Here is a 22686-nt window from a genome sequence, read left to right on the forward strand (position 1 = left end):
TGTTCGCTTTCATCCCACCTAATAATGCCATACATCATCCAATCAGAGCAGGGAAGCCGTTCATTACTCGTCCCCACAGACGCAAAAAGAGAAAGATGAGAGTGAGAGAAAGAAAGGGAGATGGGAGGATCAGGGAGGACAGAAATGAGCAGAGGGCAGAGTAAATCAGACAACACTACTGTCATTTCATTAAGAGTGACGGCTGTATGCGCTCAAGAAAAAGCTCATTTGGGAAGAAAGAAAAACAGACAAATTGCGCAATATGGCCACAATTAGATCTGCTATGTTTCTTGTCATGTGCACTAGAACTAATGTTTCACTTAGCAGAGCTGGCTCTAACTTCACAGTCCTCACCCCGTAAATTCTTCTCCAGCACAATACAATGACTGCTCTAGAAGTCAGTGTAGCACAGAGGTCATTTAATAAAAACAATAAACTCAGTATTTGAGAAATAATCATAATCAATAGATGTTTCTTTCAGAAAAAAATACAGACACCTTCTGTGCTGTTTGCCCCAAAAGTGTGGCCATTTGAGGAAGTGCTTGGTGGCTGCATGGGACCTACCCTACTTATTAAATGTCCAATTATTTTAAAGAACAAAACATACATTTTTTTAATGCAGGTTTTATTTTCAAAAGGTTCAGACAGAGATCCTACTGAAATAATCTTTTTCACACTTGGGAAAACTCCATCCAGACCCACTAAAGACAACTTTTTTGAGAGTTTTACTCTCAAAATGTTTCAAATAAATTTTGTGTGTTAACATTTGTGCAGTAGCCGTTTAAACTCAGTGGTTTCTGTCCAAGCCACAGCAGAGAAAGCACACACAACTTCTTTCCCCTTTATAAACGTTGAAGGAACACACTGACAGATAGTGACACACTGTGACAGCAGTCTACCTCTGGTTGGATTAGCGGAGCATACAGACTTGTTTACATGGGCAAAAAGCCTGTGTTTGTATCATGAGGATGCGTAGCGTGCAAGCTCACTCTGTACAGCTCCACGGGGGTAAACAAAGAAGACGATAACTCGGAGAGCTACTGACTCAAAGGTTACGTGTCCTGAGTTTGGTATGGGGGGCATGCTTTTATTCAAACAGAAAGAGAATATTTTATTTGGCACGGGACATATCAGTGACAGTTCTTGAGACATTGACCTAAACAGATGTAATGTTGAAGTCAAGCCTCTTAAAATACAGAGATAAAAAGTACATCTAATCAAATACATTACCTAAGCATAGTTATGATACACTACTTCATTTTAATGCTCTTTCGTTTGGTTAAAAAAACAATATTCAGTTTGGATCCTTCACATTTCTTGCCTAGCAAACTCATTAAAAGTTGATGGTTGATGTTTTTGTTTGAAAATTGACTGAAAAGATCCATCACAATAATTACAGATTTTCTCTGAATCCACCAATTGATTTATGTGTTGTAAATCAGCGTATGCTTTCTATTACATATACGACATAACAATGTAGTTCCTCCGAGGGCTTGAATGAATCAAACTGCCATGTTTTACTGAAAAAAAGAAGAAAATGCATTTTCTAGTGAGTTATGACCAAGACAGGTTTAAATTCCCAGCACACTTTCTATGTCAGCATACAAGGAAGTATGCTGACATAGAAAGTGTGCTGGGAATTTCAACCTGTTTTCACTTTGGAGAATGGAGAACTCAGGTGAGGCTGCAGTTCCTTACTTATGCCAATATTCTCTTAGCTTCTCTGTAATCAATCATGTTTCATTATTTAAAAAAAAAGTCGTCTCTTGAGGTAGTTGAAAATACCCATAATCGTTCATTTTATGATATGCTGCCTTGTCGCTGCAGTCATATAAGGTGAGGTGCAACCCTGCAGTAGTCTGGAAACCAGCTGGCCACACACCTTTATTTGGAGCAATGTTGGCATGGATTATTAGCATTTGAACTGGTTTTATGTGGCGATGGACAGGGAAGTTGCGACTAGAGACGCCTCATTGGTATCAATTGATCAGTATCTGACGCCATCCAGGTATTTTTTATGATGATCAAATCGGATCTGAAAGAAGAACAACCAAAATCACACGACTAAACATGTCTGCTGTGTAGAACTACTTTACTTTAGAAAGTCAAGTCAGCCAGACAGAAATTTTCAATAGACCCCTTCACGGTTGAGGTTTTTTGAGGGGCGGGACTTAACTGGAGGCAAAACATCTCAAACACCATAGCCTGTACGGCAGTTAGCATATTTCAATGGACTGTTTTAGCACGAATGGGTGGGGGAAATGCATATTTTAGAGAATATGCTAATAAACACACTTCAAGATGGTGAGTATTATTTTAAAAAGGTGACTCTGATTGATGGGACTACATTCACCGACCCCTACACTCTTACTAGCTGGATGGACGATTTGACCAGAGGAGGACACAGAAGGGACGAAATTTTGTCTGTCTTTATCATTTGAAGCCTCTCCAACAAAGATATAAGAAATAAGTGAAACCACTGTGGAGGGCAATGTAGTAAATGCAACTTCGTTAGCTCTCAGTTAGCATTAGCATTAACATGCAACAAGAATCCCCTAAACAAGCATTAACTTAATGTAATTTGTCAAATCGTCCATCCAGGGAGTGATGGATGATTTGACAGGTCTGCTGACTGTGCAATGTGCAGACATTTACATGGACTTAACTGAGAGACCGTACACGAAAGAAAAATGAGAGACCGTACACGAAAGAAAAATTGTCGCCTATAACAATGTCTTGAATGGACATGTGCAAGATTTGATGTTTGTCCATCCGAACACAGAGGGGCTGTCTTTATCAAGTGAAGCCTTTCAAACAAACATATTACAAGAAGTAAGTGGAACCACTGTGGAGGGTAATGTGAAAATGTGGAAAATGTAACTTCTGCTTGGACACCCCTGAAAGATGTTGCGTTACCTAGCGGTTAGCATTAACATTAACATGTAACAAGAATCCCTTAAATAAACTTTAACTTAATGTAACTTTAGTCACGATCTAGTCTAACCCATTACGTTTTCCAGGCACGTTGTTGATTGTCTTACTCCAGACCTTTCTTTTAATCACCAAACCAAAGTTGTCTACAACCGACAGTGGCTGGTATGTGATAAAACGTCAACTTAGCACTTTTAATTTTTCGGTTTTGGCACCAAACAAAACGGCAAGACGACATTTTCATGGTTGAAAGTGACAGTGTTCGCCTCAAGCTTCCATCTGTTTTGCTTCCAGTTAACATTGTAACGTGACAGTGACGTAACCCATGAAAGGGTCTATTATACAGTCTGGATGTTTGGCGAGGTCCTAGTAGGTGTTTATCATTCAATACTACCAACTTGAACACCAAACAAAAGGGACGAGTATACTCAGGCAAAGTCTGCACTGAAACTACAACAGTTTCTGAGAGACAGCATCCAGGAAAAGAATATTCCAGAGAGGATTACAAAGTTTTCTTTCTGTAGTACAGAATACATGTTTTGTGGAGCCAGTCTCCATGCTACATTGGCATTGACAGCCCTATTTGTTGTACGTAACACAGCTGAACAGTACACACATGATCTAGGAGAATAGGTAAAATTAGAAATGCCTTTATTAATCTTCAGGGGAAATATTTTTGTTTGTTTAATAATGGATAGGGTCTTGGATATAATATCCGTCATATATCGTCTGTTATGAAATATACTGTCAGTGAAATAACTTTAAAGTATGAGCAGTTAACAACGATTAAGACATTTGTGGAAAAGCATACACACAGTTTATTGCTGTCGTTGGTTATAGGACCATCCAACTGGAGGTATTTTTTACCTATGTTGGTTGAAACATGTGTCATCTCAATGTCCTGCTAGCAGAACCATATTCTAATCAGACTTGAGTCTGGCTACGCCAGGCTAACTCTATTTTGTTGTTGCAAGAACAGCAGGACTGCACATTATCTTTCAGAGTGAGTACATCTTTATCCGGCTTGCCAGAAACACACCGTGCAGCTTCCGCCGTAACTGGGTGTTTCCCACGAAGAGGAGACTACATTCATCACTCCCGGGACACGTGTGGCTTGACTGACAGAAAACATTCACTGATCCAGGTCAGTGGAGTGTGGGTCACGGAGAGAGCTCCCTGTCTGTTTATGTACATCAGCTCACCCGACAACATGTCGACTCATCAGCAGGCCCATTTCCAAGTGACCTCTCCGCACATGAAGGGAAATATGACTTGCAGTTGACAAGCAGAAAAGCAGTAGTGTGTAGGAAGAGCACTGTAGGGGATTCTGCTTCAACATATACTCTATATTTATTGCACTGTAAGTCACTGTTTCATTTTTTTAGATGAATTTAACCACAGTGAATTTACTGTTCTCAGAGCTCAAGTTATTATTAAGTAAGTGTTTTGTAAAAGCACCAGAGATCCTATCTGGGAGGATTTTGTTTATTAAATTGAGTTTGCTACTAATCCCAGTAGAAAAAACGCTTCATGGCTCAAGCGGGGATGCCCCTCATCAATTTACATTCAGCGCTGATGATCATTTGGAAAATCACCTGGGGGACAGTGGAGCCTCGCCCTGCAGTGCAACTGTTCACACAGCAATTATGTGCATCTCTGTGTAAATGAGGTCAATGCACATAAGAACCCAAGGTAATCACTTCATGCATCACGGCTGCCATCAAGGACACTTAAACCCTTCACTGCTATGTAATTGCTCTGAAAAATAAGCAGTGGTCGAGGTCTATTGCTAATCAGCGTAGTGTATGGCTCATTGTTGGTTATCATTACACTAATGTATTTATCTGGCTTCATTTGAACTCAGTATGTCATTGGCTGATCTCCCTACAACCAAGCTCATCTTGATAAGGTTGGAGGTAATTATTGGGGGCCTGCATGACTGAGCAGCCAAGGGCATTTCCTCTTCTTCTGCATTGGCTGCAGCAAACAACAGGGGTATTCCTTGGCTTATATTTTCAGGACTCCCTGACTCTCTTTTCATTTTTAGGTCTTCTCCATACCTCTCCTCTCTAGCTCTCTGTCTGTCCGTAAATGCATGCATAGTGTTCGTGTGCTTACATGCATGCGTGCATACGTGTGCATCTATACCGCATATTGCAAAAAAAGATGGAGCCTGTCTCTTGTGTTTGATTCTGTGCCTAATAAAAGGAGAACACGGTTTCTCCTTTTTTTTTTCTTTTCTAAACTGGGCCATGAGCTCTACAGTGCTGCTAGTAATTATCAACCTTGTGGAGAGATAGAGGAGGAGAGAAAGGAGAGGAGCAAGGGAGGAATGAAGTCATAAAAGCTGCTAACAACTCGCAGGCAATGCCGGGGAAAGCTCTGTTTGTCCGGAAATAAAAGAGGGAAGGACAACGAGAGAAAGGGGCAATGTAGCAGCGATACAGAGATACAGAATGTCACAAGCGTGAGAGGAAAATGGGGGAAGACATTTTGAAAAGGGCCAGCGGGACGCGGGAGAGGTTAAAGAAAGAATAGGAATGAATGAGGTGTAGCGTGTCACCTCCAACGTCAACATCGGTCTTTTAACTTAAATTCAAGGCTTCATAAATCATTGCATGTGACAATGGCAGCAGTTCACAGAAGTGAGGGTTGTTGCTGCTTATTAATGGTGCTTGACAACTGCGTGTCAAACAGCAGCAGGAGCACGTTCCCGACACACATGCAATATTCACACGTGTGCTTCATTAGCATGAGGACAAGAACATATCAGTGACAGTTAACAACATGCTCAGCTCTAGGGATTTAGAGTGATGTGAGGCAGCAGCAGCTTCAGATAGTGTTTTAGGTTGAAAGCCACTTCCACGTAGATAAGTACGAAAGCACGGGAGCGTGGCCGCAGTGCCTTGCACCTCATCTGTCCTTTACTCCTGTGGACCCTCTAGCAAGGACCCAAATAGGCACTTTAATATATGCAGATAAAACAGAGACAAACTCCCACATGGGTCCAAGCCTCTGTCAGAATGTGTGATAATCACACAAGAGAACACACAACGAAGCTAAACATCTCAGTGATGGACAACAAAGGATTCGGATTTTGAACTTGCATTGATTTGGTTGCTAAAGCACTTGGATATATTCCGAACACAGAGCGCTTTCCCCCGCACAGAAAACCACGAGTGGAGACGCCTAAGGGCAGCTTCTCACTGGAGGATGGAATCCATTTTCTGCCAAACATTGTCTGAGATTAAGTTTTGCTGACGCAGTTTTGATACATGCAAAGCTGCGTTTGAATAGGATCGTATACAGACGCAGATATACATTCAAAGGAGGCATAAATATGTATGGGCAAATGAACGTACAGTACACAAAGTAGATGCTCCATTAAGCAGATGGAGCTCTGCATTTTGAAATCGTATAGAAAAAAAATGCTGATAACTTTTTCCGTTGCAGGAACCTCATGATTTTATATAGCTTATGGTAGAACCATTATCATAGGTTCTTCTTTTGTTTACAAGCAAGTTCTTGGGCTTACATAGTTACATATGAGCCTTATGTTTGTCTTGGAGCTGTATGCTTTTATCCTTGTGAACTTGACTGTGCTCAGATCAGAAATGATTGCCCTGCATATCACAGTCTGGTCCCCTCCTAATTAAGTGGTTTCTGTTCTGATTCAGTACTGAACCGAACAGCTCTTGACACCTGTTGAATATGTGGAACATAGAAGTTGGAGGACCACCAATAACCAGTTCAGTATTGGGGAACCCACCTCATTGAGGCCTCCAGTATTAATTCATCAGTACTGACATCTAAAGCTAGATTTATGCGATAGGTAAGCCTTTGGAATGGCATAGCTCTGTACCCTATGCCAAAGTGTACGCTGTGGCCTAAAATGGTACCACAGGTCACTTTGACATCTGTTATTGGTCCAAAATTATTGGTGCATTTCTTCATCCACGTCTCTGGCCAGACAACTGAGAAAATTTACCCTCCCTCTCCTTGAGTCACTTCAGCAGTCTTATATCATCTGCACTGACATCTTCTCTCTTTTCTGCGTTACATTGATTTCAGTAAACAGTATTATTTAGCTGTTTTAACATAGTGGCACTGAAATCAAACTGCCAATTTACAATTGTAATTACAGAACATTTGGTATATTGTAGCAACATACCAGTGCACAAGGAGAAATGTGGACAATGGTCTAGGCTTTGCTTAGATCCCGTGCAGAGCTTAAAAAGCCTTTAAATGAGGAAGACAATCAGATTTTCCATGGTTCTCTGTTTCACAACTGAACTGCACTTGCCACGCTCGCCTACCAAAAAGCACATAAAAATGATGCAAAGACATTCTGGGTGTGTACAACTGCAGGCTTTGAAGCTGCAAAACAGTATTTTGCAAAACAGTATTTAAACAGCAAGATAATCTGAGCAAAGGTTATAGGTAGTCATGTGAATTGATTATTAATTATCAATTCTTTATCCATTCCCTTATCGATCAGTTCGCCATCAGTTTGTGTGTGGAATCAAAGCAGACATGCATGGTTTTCATCACCAAACCAGTTGTTTTATCATCTTTTAGAACACAATCTGGATGTTTAACAGAGTTGGTACAACAAAAATATGCTAACTTACTGGATGTGGTAGCACCATTAATGTGAGCGCCCTGACAAAAGTTGGATGTGTAAAACTATTTCTGATTAGTTTTTTTTAAGGCTATGATAGTGAGCAGTAGTCTAGGCAAGTAGTCTAGGCAGTTAGTCTTGGCATGGATACGATGTCTGCATGATATCCCTGCCTTGCGCTGTGTTAGGTGAAATGCAGCCAAGCCCCGATTGGCTTCTTTCTCATTTTGATTCTTTGTTATGGCTCCTCACTGTCTCAGAGTGCGTGGGTGTGTCATGAGTGGGTTTGTTCAGATTATTCCATAATGATGAAGGCAAACCATGCTGATGTCTCTTAAAAACTGGAAAATAGTTCTTACTTGGAACCAGTTTGCCATTCTTACTTTTAGTCCCAGATGATAACAAACTGTATTCTGCCAGGTTGATGAAAAACCTTTCCTCTGGCATTTCCACAAAGTGTAATAATATAATTTTCTAATTTTTTTTCTTTATAATATATATGCAGGTATACAACATCGTTTTTGTTTCCCATCACAGCCCTGGTTCTCTTGCAGTGAGTCCCCCATCTCATGACCCTCTTTCCCTTACACTCTTCTAGGTTTCCCTCACCTTGTCTTCTCATTATTACCTCTATAGGTGTCCTCCATCCTCACTGTCTTTCCCTTGTTAGAGGTAAATTCAATCTACCCTTGTCAGCTTTAATCAAAGCGTCCACAGATTTAATTTAGTGTCTATGTGTGCGAGGTTAAGGTAGTATCCTCAGGAAGATAGGAAACAAAAGCGTGTTCTTTGTACACAAATCCTTCCGCCCCAGTAGCGTTGAGTAAGACTTAAGGGCATTGTCAACATGCTTTCTGCAGATGACCCTCCTAAACTGTAACTGCAGTAATACTCACCAAAATAAGGCGTGCTGATCCCCTGATCCACCCATATCCATTGACTTTATTTGCTGAGTGTATGCAACCCAAATGTAGATTAAAGCTCAGAACTTTGTTTCATTGTGGTTCTAATCTGATGAGCACATCAAGTTTGGGAATTAACTTCTTTGGCATATGAACAGCTCCATCCCCATCCTTGTCAACAACATTTGGTTCCAGAAATTTTAGATCCCTCTGGTGAACCAAGGGTTGTTCAAAGCTGAAAATCCCTATACCATTGGATAACCTCTACAGCAATCAAGCGCTAATCTTTTGTTTATTTCATCAGGACCTGACTGGCCTCAAGCAGATGGGTCCCTCCATATGAGCTGGGATCTGCTCAAGGTTTCTTCTTGTTAAAAGGGATTATTTCCTTGCTACCATCACCTTAGTGTTTGCCTTGGGAGTTTCATACTCTGAGTCATATAAAGCCTGTTGAAACAGTGTGAATTGTTCTTGGAACTGTATCAATATAATGTAATAGATTTGAATCAAGCAAACTGATAGGCCACCTCTGTGGCTGAAAATTTAATCCGGAGCGGAACTTCCAATGACCAAAGTTCCTCAAATGACCACTGGGAGCGCACTCCATTAGCTACTCAATCCCTAAAGAAACCCCATGTTATAAGCCTGGTCCAAAAAAAAATAATGCCTAAACAGAGTCACTGACTGCCAAGATGGCAGTGGCACCACTTTAGACTTCAAATTTAATATCACTTCCATCTTAATATACAGTCAGTGGCATAGACATTGTTTAAAATGTCTCAAATTTAATTATGATATTTTCAAAAATGTTACTGAATAACTTCTCCAAAAGCATGGTTTTCGTTTAAATCATTAACTATATAATAAAAAAGAAACAGGATTTGATATCTGACCAAACATTCTGTGTCAGTCAGTATGTTTACATGCACGTGAATAAAACAGAATTTTGCCTTAATCCGACTTTGATTTGACAATTTATGTGCATGTAAGCACGTTACTCTGTCAAAAAGCGGAGTTCTCCTTATCTGATTAAGGCACCCAGATAATGCGATTGGAAAATGATTTTCTCTGGGATGTATACGTTGAACCAGACTTGGACTGGACAACGTGTGTGTGCATACGCCACAACCACTACACTGGCGCATGACCAAAAACCTCCAAGAAATCTGGTCACAGAAGAAGGTAAATCAAGTTGGTAGAACAACCACCTGAGGGATAGCATGTATCTTATCTGCACCATAAGTAGCGCACACATTACATATGAGATTAATAAAATGAACTATTATCCACCTTGATGTTGTTTGAAACACTGGTCTGCTTCATGAACGACTGTTGATTATATGACATATTTGGTCAACTGGATAGGGGGCCGTATTAACCCGTTGACAAGACACATATCGCCACCTAGTGTGTAGGAGGAGGACATGTCAGTTATTCGATTTTCTCCATTGCACGTAAACTGAACCGCATTTAGAAAAGTTGAATTTCAAGTATAGCTCGATTAAGCTGTGCATGTAAACGCACTGGCTGTTAAGCTAAGAGATGGGGTCCGTGCTCAACATGGTTGTACTGTTAGTATGTGAAAGACTCTATCGCTATCAATAAGAAACTGACTGAGAAGATGTGTTTTCAATGGCTTTAATCTAATGCACATCCACCTATCCACCTCCTCATGTCATGCGTGTGATATGAGGATGTAACTGTTTCTTCTGTAAACAATTATTGACACTTCTGACTGGCCACTTAGAATATCTGCAACATTCATTCAAAAGGGAAAAAAGCACGCACAGCTCAAATAAATCCATTTGTTTTTCATGCAAAGTCAACCTAATTTCCAGGCAGATTATCAAACAACAGGATAACTGAAGCAAGATATGTGTTAATATCGAGCCCCATGGTTTCCCAACTCATCTCCTTCTCCACATGCTGCCTCTGTGACAGCCTGATTCACACCTCTTTGCAGTTCCACCCACATTCCCTTTAATCTCCACTGTTATCTCTCAGTGCTTCTCTTCCTGTATTTTTGATTACCTGTTTATCTGCATCCACCCCCGTCATTGCCATCCACCTCCACCTTTTGATACAGTTTTTTGACATCAGGAATATATTTACTTTTCTCTCGAAGCTTGTGCCTCTGCAGACTTTCTCAATCTCCCTGTGTCTCTGTCTCTGTCTCTCTCTCTCTCTCTCTGACCCCTGTCACAGTCAGTAAAGTTCTGATGAGAAGCTACCTAACACTGCATTGTCTGATCAGGTGTTGTTGAGTAAGCGAGTTTGCTGCCCTGATCTCTTGGGGTCAGCTTAATGCTATCCTCTGCTGGATCTCTCCTTGTAACCCAGTCTGCTGCCCGCCAGCCGGGCCCTACATTTGCGCTCCAATCGTTGACTGGCCCCTCTGATGCTTACTCCTACAACATACTACTGAACTTCCATGCCAAACGGCACACTCAACGCTACAAGATGTCTGTGTCTGCACTATACTTGAATGCATTAGTTTCTAATGACTCGGCTTATAGTGGTGCTATTTTTAAAGCGTATTTGTATTTTTATGGTAATGCTACTATGAAACGTGGTCCAAAGTCCAAATAGTTATTATCTTTTAGTTTTTAGTTGAATATTTGGCCTTATTTTCAGTCTAAATGTATATGTTTTTATTATTTTATTACGATGCATACATATGTGTGTAGACTTTGTGCGCATGTGATCTAACTTAGTGAAAGGTAAAGCTAAAGGGTAATACACAGGGGCAGGCAGTTCGATATCCCTCCCTTTTCAAGTCAGATTCCACCTTGAACAAACTAAGAGGGAGATTATTGATTAGTCGCTATACATTAATGAGCTGAATTGATTTGAAAGGAGGGCAGCAGTGCAGATCACTGCCAGTCTGAGGGCCACCACTTGAAAGGGACTGTGCAGGACACGTAGAGGAGGATGATGAAGAGGACGGAGGCAGGTAAAATCGGGTGGTTGTGGTGGTTTTCCAATGGATCTCATCCCGTCTGAGATTTGTGGCAGCCGAATGTACGTGCACCAGGGTTTATGTCCTTATCTATCTTTGTAATAGCCCGTTGCTTTATGGCAGTAATAAATACGGCTTATGTGTGCTGTGTGATGATAATATGACTACTGAAACTCTACACTCAAAAAACACAGCTGGTAGAAAATCGGCAGAATCCTGAGCTGGCTGCGCTGCACAGAGAAAGAGTATAATTACATTTCCTAGAATCAATATATTAATTTGTGTATTTTTAAAAGATATGCAGTAGTGTTGCATAACATGACTGTAATCTCTCATTTCTAAACCTTTTTGGAACCCACACATATGTGTATATGTTCTCAAAGTCCCAGTTTTTCAAATGGTATTATGTAAAAGTCAATAATTCTTTCTGACCTGTGTTTGAACCAGAGCAGGCATTACGGTCCTTGCCTATAGGTGGTGTCAGTCTACATTTGTAGCTGGTTGGCATCAGTTGGCAATATTCAGGATCTAAAAACATGAAGCCAAGTGCTAATAACTGCAGTTCCTTCATTGTCGACATTAGACTAAGCCATAGATATTAATGTTGAAAAAAGCAGGATGTTAGCTGTCTGCCTAACAGTTAGCCACTGCTTATGCGTCAACCACCTCATGGCTTGCCCATTGTTAAATTTCCTGGGTTTAGGTGGATGCAGGCACTGTACTTGGAATCTACAAGCAGCATTGTGTAAGGTTTGTCCATCTTTATATCCAGTCAGTATACAGTTGACATATGTCTTAAGGGGAACCAGAGCTTTGCCATGTGGAGTTACTGCAGTACGCTAACTGTGAGTTGGCGTGAGTGAGTCAGTAAGTCAGTTTTGTTCTGTACCTGCTGTTTCACAAACCACTGGTGACTGTATTGTGTTGCTTTTATGGAAATACTCCCCGAAACACCTTTGTAAATATTGGATACAATCTGGTATGAGCAATCCTGGTCCAGCTCCAATGCTAAATACTTCATCCAGACTTGAGAGACGAATGGATGTTGAAAGTTGGAACAGGTCTTTACAACCTTTACAACCCAAAATGTTATTGCCACACAAAAATTTGAAATTTGAAGCAGATTTGAAACCTGAAGTAATCAGTTAATAAAATGAATGTTATATGGCAACAGCATGCATATAAATTGTTAACTACTAGCATGCAGGTTGTCGCTAACAACCTAGCCCCAGCCGTCAAAGAGAAATGTATTGGTAGTAGGACTGGTTACCCAAATGTTTCATTTTGTGGCAGTTAATGTTGTGCAGCAGGACTGTCCACCTTTATGATCCAGATGTACTGAATGGAATGCCAGGAAAAGTGGTAGATGCTTTACATCTACTGTGGCCAAAGCTTGCCTCCTACTGACTTTGGTGATTTTCTGGAACTGTCATCAGGTCCAGTTTTCAGTTTGTTTAGTGCTTCCATTTATGGCCAAATGCCTGCTCAACTACATATATTTAGTATTAATTAGTAAAATGAGCATTAGTAAGGCTAGTTTAATTTATTAATTTAATGAATAGATGATGAACACGAAAAACAGGAACATCAGCAAGTTTAAAGCATGTCCCCATGTTAGCATTTAGCCTTTGTACTGTTACTACTTCCTTTCTCCACACAACATATCTACAAATATTAAATCCAAATGTTAATTAATTATAATATTGATATATTGTTGATATAATTACAAACCCCTTAAAAAAAGCTAATTCCAGTTAATGTCATACTGATCCATATAGCTCAAACTGAAAATTGAACAAAGCTGAGACGTTGGTGACATGTTCATGCAACCACAAGGATGATAACTAACTGTAACTGAGCACGGAGCCTTTTCATTAATGTCCACAGTCAAACCCTCTTGCCACTGCAGCGCCAGTCGAACAGCTGGTCTCATTATGTAAACTACTTAGAGCCAGGGATTGTCGAGGCTATATAGAGCAGTTGCAAAATAACGATTCAAATACACCTTTTATGAGAAATACAGCTGCATTATAACAGTTTGTTATCCTTATATCATGTTTGCCAAGTATGAAAACAAGTGTATTAATGGATGTGGTTTGCAGGAAGCTAATCCCCTTTAAAGGACGGACGGACGTAAATAAACTGAGCCAGCTGTAAAACTGTAACAGATCTGCGGTGTATCTGTCTTTTGGCCATGAAGTGGACTTTTTGAATTACAGTGTTGTTTGAGGCATTGCAAACATGTCTGAACCGAAAGTCATCATCAAACACGAAGCTCTGCTTATGCCTTATCATTTTTATGTTCAGTCTGTAGCTCTGGGGCAGAAGAAAACACTATAAATTCACAGTTTCTTCCCAAATCAGCCTTGACGGTATGTGGCCTCTTTATGAAAGATGTTTGTTCAGCGACATTTCTGTAATGTGCATAATTTACCTGAAGCATACTGCACTTACTAATTGTGCATGGATAAGGCAAAACTGTTCTCAGTCATGAATTAAATAATTCAGCACTCTAGCAGTCACACCAAAGGAGAAAAGAGTACCTCAAACGTACACAAAGACGTTACCTTATCCATTCTCTTTAATTATTGATACAATGCCATTAGGGAGATAAAAAGCAAATGTAGTAAAATACACAAGGGTGTTAAGATTTCATATTAAGAAATTGGCTTTGTATGAAAAAGTTAAACTTTGAGTGATTTAAGAAGTTGTAGCATGCTTTTTGTTCCATTGACATGTTGGTAGAGACAAAATGATGTTGGCACAACATCACATATATCATCACATATATCTCCATTCTGAGCCCCAGAGCTGAAGTTCTGCTTTCAAACATCAAATGTGTACTGGCATGCCCCAAACCAGCACAGAAACTTTCATTTATGGCTTTTAGCTAATTTTACAACTTCACTGTTTATGTATGTCTGCATAATTATATGTTTGAAAATGCAAAAATTGCTCCATAACGTGCACAAAAAATCCTTTCGGGTGACCACTGTGTCAACTCTGCAACTTATTTTATTTTTATTGTGTAAAGCTGAGTGCAGTGTCTATGGATGACCAGCGGATCAGGCAGATGAAGGCGTGGGTGGGGGCCGTCCAGCACTTTTAACTGTTGGTGGTAAACAGATTATTTGTGCATAAAGAGAAGGTGTCATGCAGGGTGATGCCTTGGTTCTAACAGGACAGATATGGTGGGCTGTTGATTGCATAGGAGATAAAAGAGGACTGAATATCATGACAGCTCTTTGATATCCCAAATAATCTGTAATTACTTCATTTGCAAGCAGGGAAGTTTGCTCTATACAAAAAGTTTGATGATTTTTTGAATTTTGTAATATGTAAATGTCATCTTAATTTACATTTTCACATTACATTTATGGTCAAATAGCCCAACATATGAGCAAGAAAAGATAAAACGTGATAGCCATGACTCACCCGGTCTTTTGTCGTTTCGACCTTTTCGACCCCCGCATAGTCGCACTTTAGATATCAGAACCAAGATCTGTTTCTGGCACAGGGACTTGTTGTTCTTAGGACAGGGCTTGCGCTTGTTTGCTACTGGCCGGTTGGCTTGGTCGTCCTTGACCGCCCGTTTCTGTCTAATGAGAGAGCTGGCGAGAGCTGCCATCTTCCCCCCCTCTCACCTTTGGGAGGGGGGTAACTCCTTGTTCTATACCCCCCTTTGCTGGTTTACTTTTGCTTTCCTCCAAACAGAAAAAAAAAAACCCTATAGCAGGACAGACGTTTTAGAGGAGCCCCCACGGGGGAGATCTGGCGTCTAAGTGGGTTAACAGAGAAGAGTTTAGTTTAAGGGTTCCCTTGGAGAGGGAAGAACTGGAAGAGATGCAAGTTGACCTGCTGTCCAAAGTAAAACCAAAAATAAGAATCTGACAGAGCACAGAGAAAAAGGGCTACGCTTACATTTTCAGTTTTAAGAAAGACTTTTTTTTTAAAAAAAAAAAAGGGGGGAAGAAGGAGACTTGTCTCTACCCCTCTTCCCCACTCATCTTCCACGTCAAAATGTGCCTTAAAAGCTAAGTTCAGAATGTTATATTGCAAGATAACTAACCTACTTTTTAATATACAATACCAAAGAGAAAGAGCTCAAAATATTTTACATATAAAAACACGTTTACTGAAGAAATGTGAGATCATCTTGAATGCTAGGAAGCTCCTAAAATCGCCGGACAAATCAAACTGTTTGTCACCATTTGTGCAGTCCACGGAGGTCCAACTTTGCCTCCCATTTAAATGTGGCAGCGTGGAATAATGAGCTGCGAGTCCAAGCGGTAATCCAGCCGACTTAAATCCAGAGGTAGAACAGCAGGCGGGACGTTGACGGTCTTTGTCGGAATGAAGCCGGGAACAGAGCGGAGACATGGACACAGACAGACAGAGATTCCTCTTCTGCCTCCAATGGCACGCTCCTTTCCCACAGTCCTCAACGAACCCCTCTCCCTCCTCCCCCTCCCCCTCCCCATCCTCCTCCTCCTCCTCCTCCTCTTCTCCCTCCTCCTCCTCCCATCCAAAGTCAGCGAGTGGTTGTGAGAGTATGTGTGTGTGAATTCCAGCAGCCACCACCAGTAGAGGTGACATTCATGAGAGAGAGAGAGAGAGAAAGAGAGAGAGAGAGAGGGAAGGGGGGTGGGGGGTCGAGGCGGTAATGTGTGACAATGAGCTTGGCTGGGGAAAAGGGAGAGCGACGGGTAACAGACCTTTCACAGAGGCAACAATTTTGTTATTTTACAGAAACGTCTCCCTGAAATAAACTCAATCATTCTGACTGCAGACAGAGGGGGGTAGAAAGAGGGCGCGCTTGAGGTGCAGATTGTGACAGTTCTGCCTCCTCGAGAGGAACATCACCACCGTGTGCTACCATCCTGTCACATGCACACACAAATGCACAGACGCGCACACACACACATGCAGAGGAAATCAACATATCCTGCAGCGGAGTCCTCTCCCTGCTCAGTACTTTTGTCTTTAGTCAGTGTTCTTCTTCATCTCCCTCCTGTGCTCCTGCTCACACGAGGGTAACCTCCACGGTCTGTCTGGGATTTCTTTGCTTGAGCTCTCCATAAGAAATGGAGGCAAAAGAAATAGACATAAAATGACTTTGTTCTTCCCTTAAACTGGCATTTATTGTATGACATAGCCGACTGCTGGCTTACACTAACCCTGACAGAAACATGAGCTCGGACAGATTGAGTTAGACAGCTAACCCTGCCAACTCACACACACACACACACACACACACAAACACATACACGCAAACGGGCTCACATCAGCCACGGTTTCCCCTTGCTTCTTCTCCCCACCTGCAAAATACTCATACGAAAGCAACAAACGTGCATATATTGCAGATGGTGAACGTGCAGTTACCTCATTTATTCCGCTTCCATTTAGATACGAATCCAGAGTCTTAAATAAGAGATTTCACACAAAAAAATAAAAAATGGGACAAAACAAACTTCCCGAATATGAGAAGAGAGCACAAATTGTGCCGACACACACATTGAGAGTGAAATGAAAGTGGATAAGTGCCCTCCTGTTAAGCACCTTGTTGTGTTGCAACCAAAACAATGTTTATGCTGACCACCATCATTCTGCAAAACAAAAAAGAAAGAAAAAATCTGATTTAAGAGAAAATATTTGAAAGTTTGATGCACTGCATGTAATGTTTGTGGTGCGGTGATACACATATTTTAATCCTGTAGGGAATGTCCGATTTCCACTCAAATTACATTGTTACATTCATCAACTTGACAAATCTGAGGCATAGTGTGAAAACCTCATCACTGAAACCGTAGTAAAGCTGAATATACAATATAACTACTCTAAACATCTTCCTTCTAAGTTCTTAAACTCAGTAAATCATCTCATCCGAGCGCCAATCAATCGGGTTTTATTTGGCATGGCACCTCTTTTACAAGCCAGGAGTGGCAGGCCAAGCCTGGGGGAACCGGCGGCAGAAGCAACCGGAAAATGCAAGGGCGATTCAAATCGTTTCGAACAATGCCGAAGCAAGGTCGCCGTCTGTCAGGGCTTGATTGACAGGTGACAGCAGATGTTTGGTCTCCACAGAGGGACGAGGGCACGGCGGGGGCCGAGCGGCGGGAGCGCCGGGTGAGATAATGCACTTTGTATTGACGAGAAAACAGCAAAGATATTTCTCTCCTTTTCTAACGATTCGTGCCCCCCCTCCACGTTCCCTAACCTTCCCTAGCCGCTTGTTCGTCTTACTTTGGGTTGAGAATCAATCTCCTAATGGACATCGCATTACACACATTGCCAAAGGTTGTACTTCTTTTTGCTTTTTTTTTTTCCAGTCACAAGTACTTGCCAAGTTACACCAAACGAAAGCTAAGTGGGGGTTCTTGGGACATTAGACATTCTCAAGGTTAAGAAATGTTTCCATCATTCTAATGATCAGGCCAACAAAATAAGTGGACCAATTGCATTAAAACCGCTTTTCATTTCGTCCCAGGACCTATCACCTGTATGAACGTAGCCCTGCTAACAACTAAACACCCATTATGTCAGAACTCCACATCAGTTCTTTTCCATGTATTACCATATTTGTATTGGTCTTTTGTCTTGCTCAAACATAATTTATGCCCCCTGCCTTACTTTGGAACAAGGCCCCTAAACAAATCTGGTCACATTTAGGATTTACTATGCACGCCCAGTGTCTGCTGAATCCTCTTTGGTAAAGCAAAGAAACAAATGAAGAATAAATCCAAATGAAAAGTAAGAAATGTAAAAATAGCACACATGCCACGTTTCTGTGCAGTATATGAATTCTCATCATCTGAATAATACACAAAAGGGGATTAAATGCAGATGTTTTGCCAAAATCAATCCGTTCCACAATCCCTGCATGCACATCAATTTACATGGAAGCCGAGGGTATTAACGGTACATCCTCTTTTAAAGGGCTTTATGTTGAAATGGGTTTTCCTAGGATAATGATTCCCATGTTTGGGTGATTTCATGTAGCCTAACGAAGACTTTTATAATCTTCAAGAGAAAAGCAAGACGGGTGGAGAGGAGGTTTTCTCCATCCATCCTAGTAGCAGAAAGTAACTAAACACTTTATTCAAGTATTGTACTTAAGTACAATTTTGAGGTACTTGCAGTGTACTTCAGTGTTTCTATTCTACCCTTCAATAAGTTTACAGTAAGTCAAAACTTGAGAAATACAATGCATGTAAATGGTTCAACAAATCTGTGATGTGAGATTTGTGACGCTTTCATGTTTTACATAAAATCCAATATTCCACGAAAGATTTTAAAATAATGGTCATGCGTTGAATGCTAATGTTTGTAGCAGGACCTTTTCAAACCAAGCTAAAATATCTTGATTGGTCCTTTGCTGTGGATGGGATCGTGTTAGCGGATACACCTCATATTTACAGGTACGGTAAGTTAATGCTAATGTTATAGCAGACAAACTAAGAACACAACCAACTAGACAACTAGCTCTTACTAATCATATTTTATTTAGCAAATGAATTTTTCTGGAGCCAGGACCTGGACGCCTCCCAGAATCACGACACTAGTTGCAGTCGATGTCACCAGCATGAGATGTCAGTGCCCATTACTGCCATATTGTGGCTTCAGTTTTTTACAGAGTGTTGACACATTGCCCATTTTTATAAACAGTTGGCGTTACTCTGGAAGCCCGTCTGACTTATCCACTGCTCACAAATTGTGCTTTGATAAACAGGGCCAATCAAATTGATTGTTCTGTATTTGTTGACACAAACCCCCTAATGGAATCCAAATGGCTGTCATCAGACTTTTGTCCTGATAAGAATTGATTCTGGCTACAGCAGGCTATACAGTTCATGCTTTGACTACCTACTGTATGAAAGCTAAAGCCTACTTATAATATGCAATAGTCGAATCGCTTATCATATAGCATTGTGTCACTTTTTCTCCAGTCCTTTTTCGAGTCCTTTTGATACATTTGCGTGCTTTCACAAAGGAGACAGTCTTGGCCGCAGGCGTTATGTTTTCAGCTTGTCCATCCGTTTGTGTCACTGTAGCGTGGACGTGATATTTCAAGAAGGCCGTGAGGGAATTTCTTCAACTTTGGCACAAATGTTCCTTTTAGACATAAGCATGAAGTGACAAAAGGTCAAGGTCATTGTGACCTTGTGTCCAACCTATTCCTGAGAACATGGTATACATTTGTCAGGAACCCCCGAAGGGAATTTAATAACATCTGGCACAAACGTCCACTTGGACTGCCGCATAAAATTATTAGTTTGGTTGGCGAAGGTCAAGGTCACTGCGCTAGCACGTAACTGGCCATAACTCAATAATTCATGCACTAATTATGGTAACATTTCTTATAAAAGTCTAATGGGAGTCCAGCCTATTCTCTTCCTCTCCCTGGATGGTAAGTCTCCTCTGGTGGTCCACCACAAGCTCTCTTGTTTTGCTGATATTGACCTCCAGATGAGAAATTGTCTTTTAGTGAAGAAAGCCCGTTTCTGTTTAAAGATCCCTTTAGCATGCATGTAAACTGTGCGTTGACTGGTGACTGGCACACAACCCTGACGCTGTAAGTCAAGTTAAATTTTGTATTGTTTTTATTGGGGTTTTGCAACATCTACAAATTTCTTTAGATTTCTATTGATGGGTAGATGGTACACAAAAGCAAATTTTCACCATCATTATTAAAGTCACTGACCTTTTGGGAATAATAGAGGCAGTGTATTTGCTGCAAGGTGTCACTTGGTTGTTGGTGCTGTGTACTCCGATATAGTAATACATTTACGCGAGTCATGTAGCCTATCTATAGACTGTATACGTATGGACGGCGTGTCTCCACTTCCTTGCTTTAGCCAGACTGATGCCATTTTCCTGGGGATATGGACGCCGCCATCTTAATATAACACTCTGCTCTTTTTTTTACCCTGTGACATTTATGTAGTGTTTTAGTTTGGCCCAATTCCCACCTCTAACATGGAGGTGGAGGAGCTTATAACTTATACTGCAGCTAGCCACTAGGGGGAGCTCTACTTGCTTTGGCTTCACTTTTCAGGAGCTATCCATTGGCATCCATTTTTATACAGTCCTAACAAAGACTTTTATAATCGTCAGGGGAATATAAAGAAGGATGGAGATGAGATTTTCTCTGTCCATCCTAGTAGCAGAAAGTAAACTAACAGTTTTCTCAAGTATTGCATCTAAGTACCGTTTTGAGGTACTTGCAGTGTTTCTGTTTTATCCTACAATAAGTTTCAGTTTCACTGCATTTGAAGAAAAATTTTACTTTTACAGATCAAGGTTTCCTAAGGTTTCATGAAAAAAATATGTATTAAACTTGTAAAATACGTTAAGTTGAGCATGATTTATTAAGTATATAAAAACAAGTTTACCATAGTCTTTACAGTCACTGACTTTCAGGGAATAATGGAGGCAGTGTATTTGCTTCAAGGTGCCACTGAGTCACTGGTCCTGTGTACAGTGATATTGCAATACAGAAGTTTGGACATGCTGCTACATAAACACACTCATGGAGCCAGAAAGAGTTAAGCACATCAAAACAATTGGCCTAGTTCTGTCTCTTTCTCCCCCCTCTCTACATCACTCTCTCTCCTTCAATCCCCTCTCAGCTCATCCCGCTGTCCACAGATGACAGGAAGTATTCTTCGTTAATCCCCCCTCCATTATGCGACCATGTGGAATCTGAGGTCTCCTTCTTGCATACAGAAATAATATTTCCAGCGTCCGTGACCCTTGGGTGAGTTGCTCATTAGCTTTGAGCAGCACATACCACTCTCGGTTTCATTCTTTATTTAGCCCGGTTCAGATCAGACTCTGGTAATTAGGTTTTAATCGTGGAAGTGACACTGTGTTTGAGACCGAAACCGATCCTCTTTTCATTTCTGTGTGAAACAGCTCCTGAGTTTGATTCGCTGTGAGTCAGTTTTTTTTAGCACATTGCTCAGCAGATGCTTGGTTTTTAAATAATGCCAGTACTGCTGAATTGTTCCTTGTGTAGGGAAAGTTAATCAAAAAGACTAATCTGTTGCTATGAGTGATTACTCATTTAAAAAACAAAAATCAAATATGGCCCCGTTTCCAGCTTACATGCTTTGCATTAACGTATACATGTTGACTGGATTACAGTGCACTGCCTCTTATCTGTCACCATGCAAATATCGGCTAGACAAACATCCATGCTTCTTGTAAAACATAGCGTGGATCCGAATAGATATTCCTAACAGATAAAAAGTCTGGCCCATATTTTCCTTAATGAGGAGCAGCAGTCTTCAACAGCAAGTTCAGTGTTGGGATATGAAATGATATGAACACAGTGTTACCTCGTTCTCGCCACAGCACACTTGATTCTTGATGGTTAAATGTAAAATAATATGGTCGCCTTGTTTATGTAATGGCAGTGGCTTGTTCAGTTTTGTTAATGCCGTATGATTCCAGCTGGTGGAAACAGCTGCTGAGAAGGAGCAGGGGTGGCACCAACTGTATGAGTTAAGATAAGCTCTGAATATTCACCCCGCAATAAAGCAGGGGCGTGCTGCTGCTACATCACATTTGTTTTCATTTTTTTTTTTTAGGACCTGAACATTGGCAGCATTAGCAGCTACAGCGCCGCTTTGCTCTGTCTGATACTCACCTCCAGGCCTGCGTTAACTGATAACATGTTAGTTGAGCATTAGTGTGAATATAATTTTGCCCTTAAACAGAATTCATGGACTTATGGTTGAGGCATGGTGCACTCAAAACACTTGGCACTGGATGGTGACAGTGGCTGCAAGCCATGAGAACACTGTTGGTAGACATCTGTTGGCATCTACAAGTGTAAAGTGCAAAGCAAAAAGATGAGGCCATTGGGAAAATCAGTGATTTACACATACATAAAAAAACAAAACAGCAAAGCCTCTATACAATATATGAACTTACACCAATCATGCATAACATTGTGACAGCATAACTTTAATAACTAAATCAGAAAGCTGCCAGATGTTCATTTTGAGGATTTATCTCAAAATGACTTCTGCATCAGTGCAACAGCCAAAGATCACAGATTCAAGCAGACAGCTTGTTTTTTCATCCTCATGTTCACTCCACTGGCGAAATGGCCAAGTGTGGTCAGCTACATTGAGACGGTGTGTAGGTACTCATCTCTTTAAAAAGTGCAATGGTTAAACGCACATATTATTGGAGTAAACACACTCATTATTGGATAAAACTACTAAATACATCATTTGGGTGTCGGCAAAAGTGTAGTTTGTGGC

The 22686-nt window shown here is 40.9% G+C and overlaps 1 protein-coding gene across 1 annotated transcript in view; it reads right to left on the reverse strand.

Moving 5' to 3' along the window:
- The window catches only part of fgf11b (fibroblast growth factor 11b), a 33666-nt gene extending 17808 nt beyond the window's left edge, over window positions 1-15858 (reverse strand). Inside the window, exon 1 of the mRNA XM_047607717.1 lies at window positions 14849-15858. Within this exon, the coding sequence (XP_047463673.1) occupies window positions 14849-15041 (193 nt within the window). The 5' untranslated portion in view covers window positions 15042-15858. The remainder of the gene's footprint in view (window positions 1-14848) is intronic.
- Between the last annotated feature and the right edge of the window lie 6828 nt (window positions 15859-22686).

The sequence above is a fragment of the Mugil cephalus genome, chromosome 15 (assembly GCF_022458985.1).
Source record: "Mugil cephalus isolate CIBA_MC_2020 chromosome 15, CIBA_Mcephalus_1.1, whole genome shotgun sequence".
In the NCBI taxonomy this organism is placed as follows: Eukaryota; Metazoa; Chordata; class Actinopteri; order Mugiliformes; family Mugilidae; genus Mugil; species Mugil cephalus.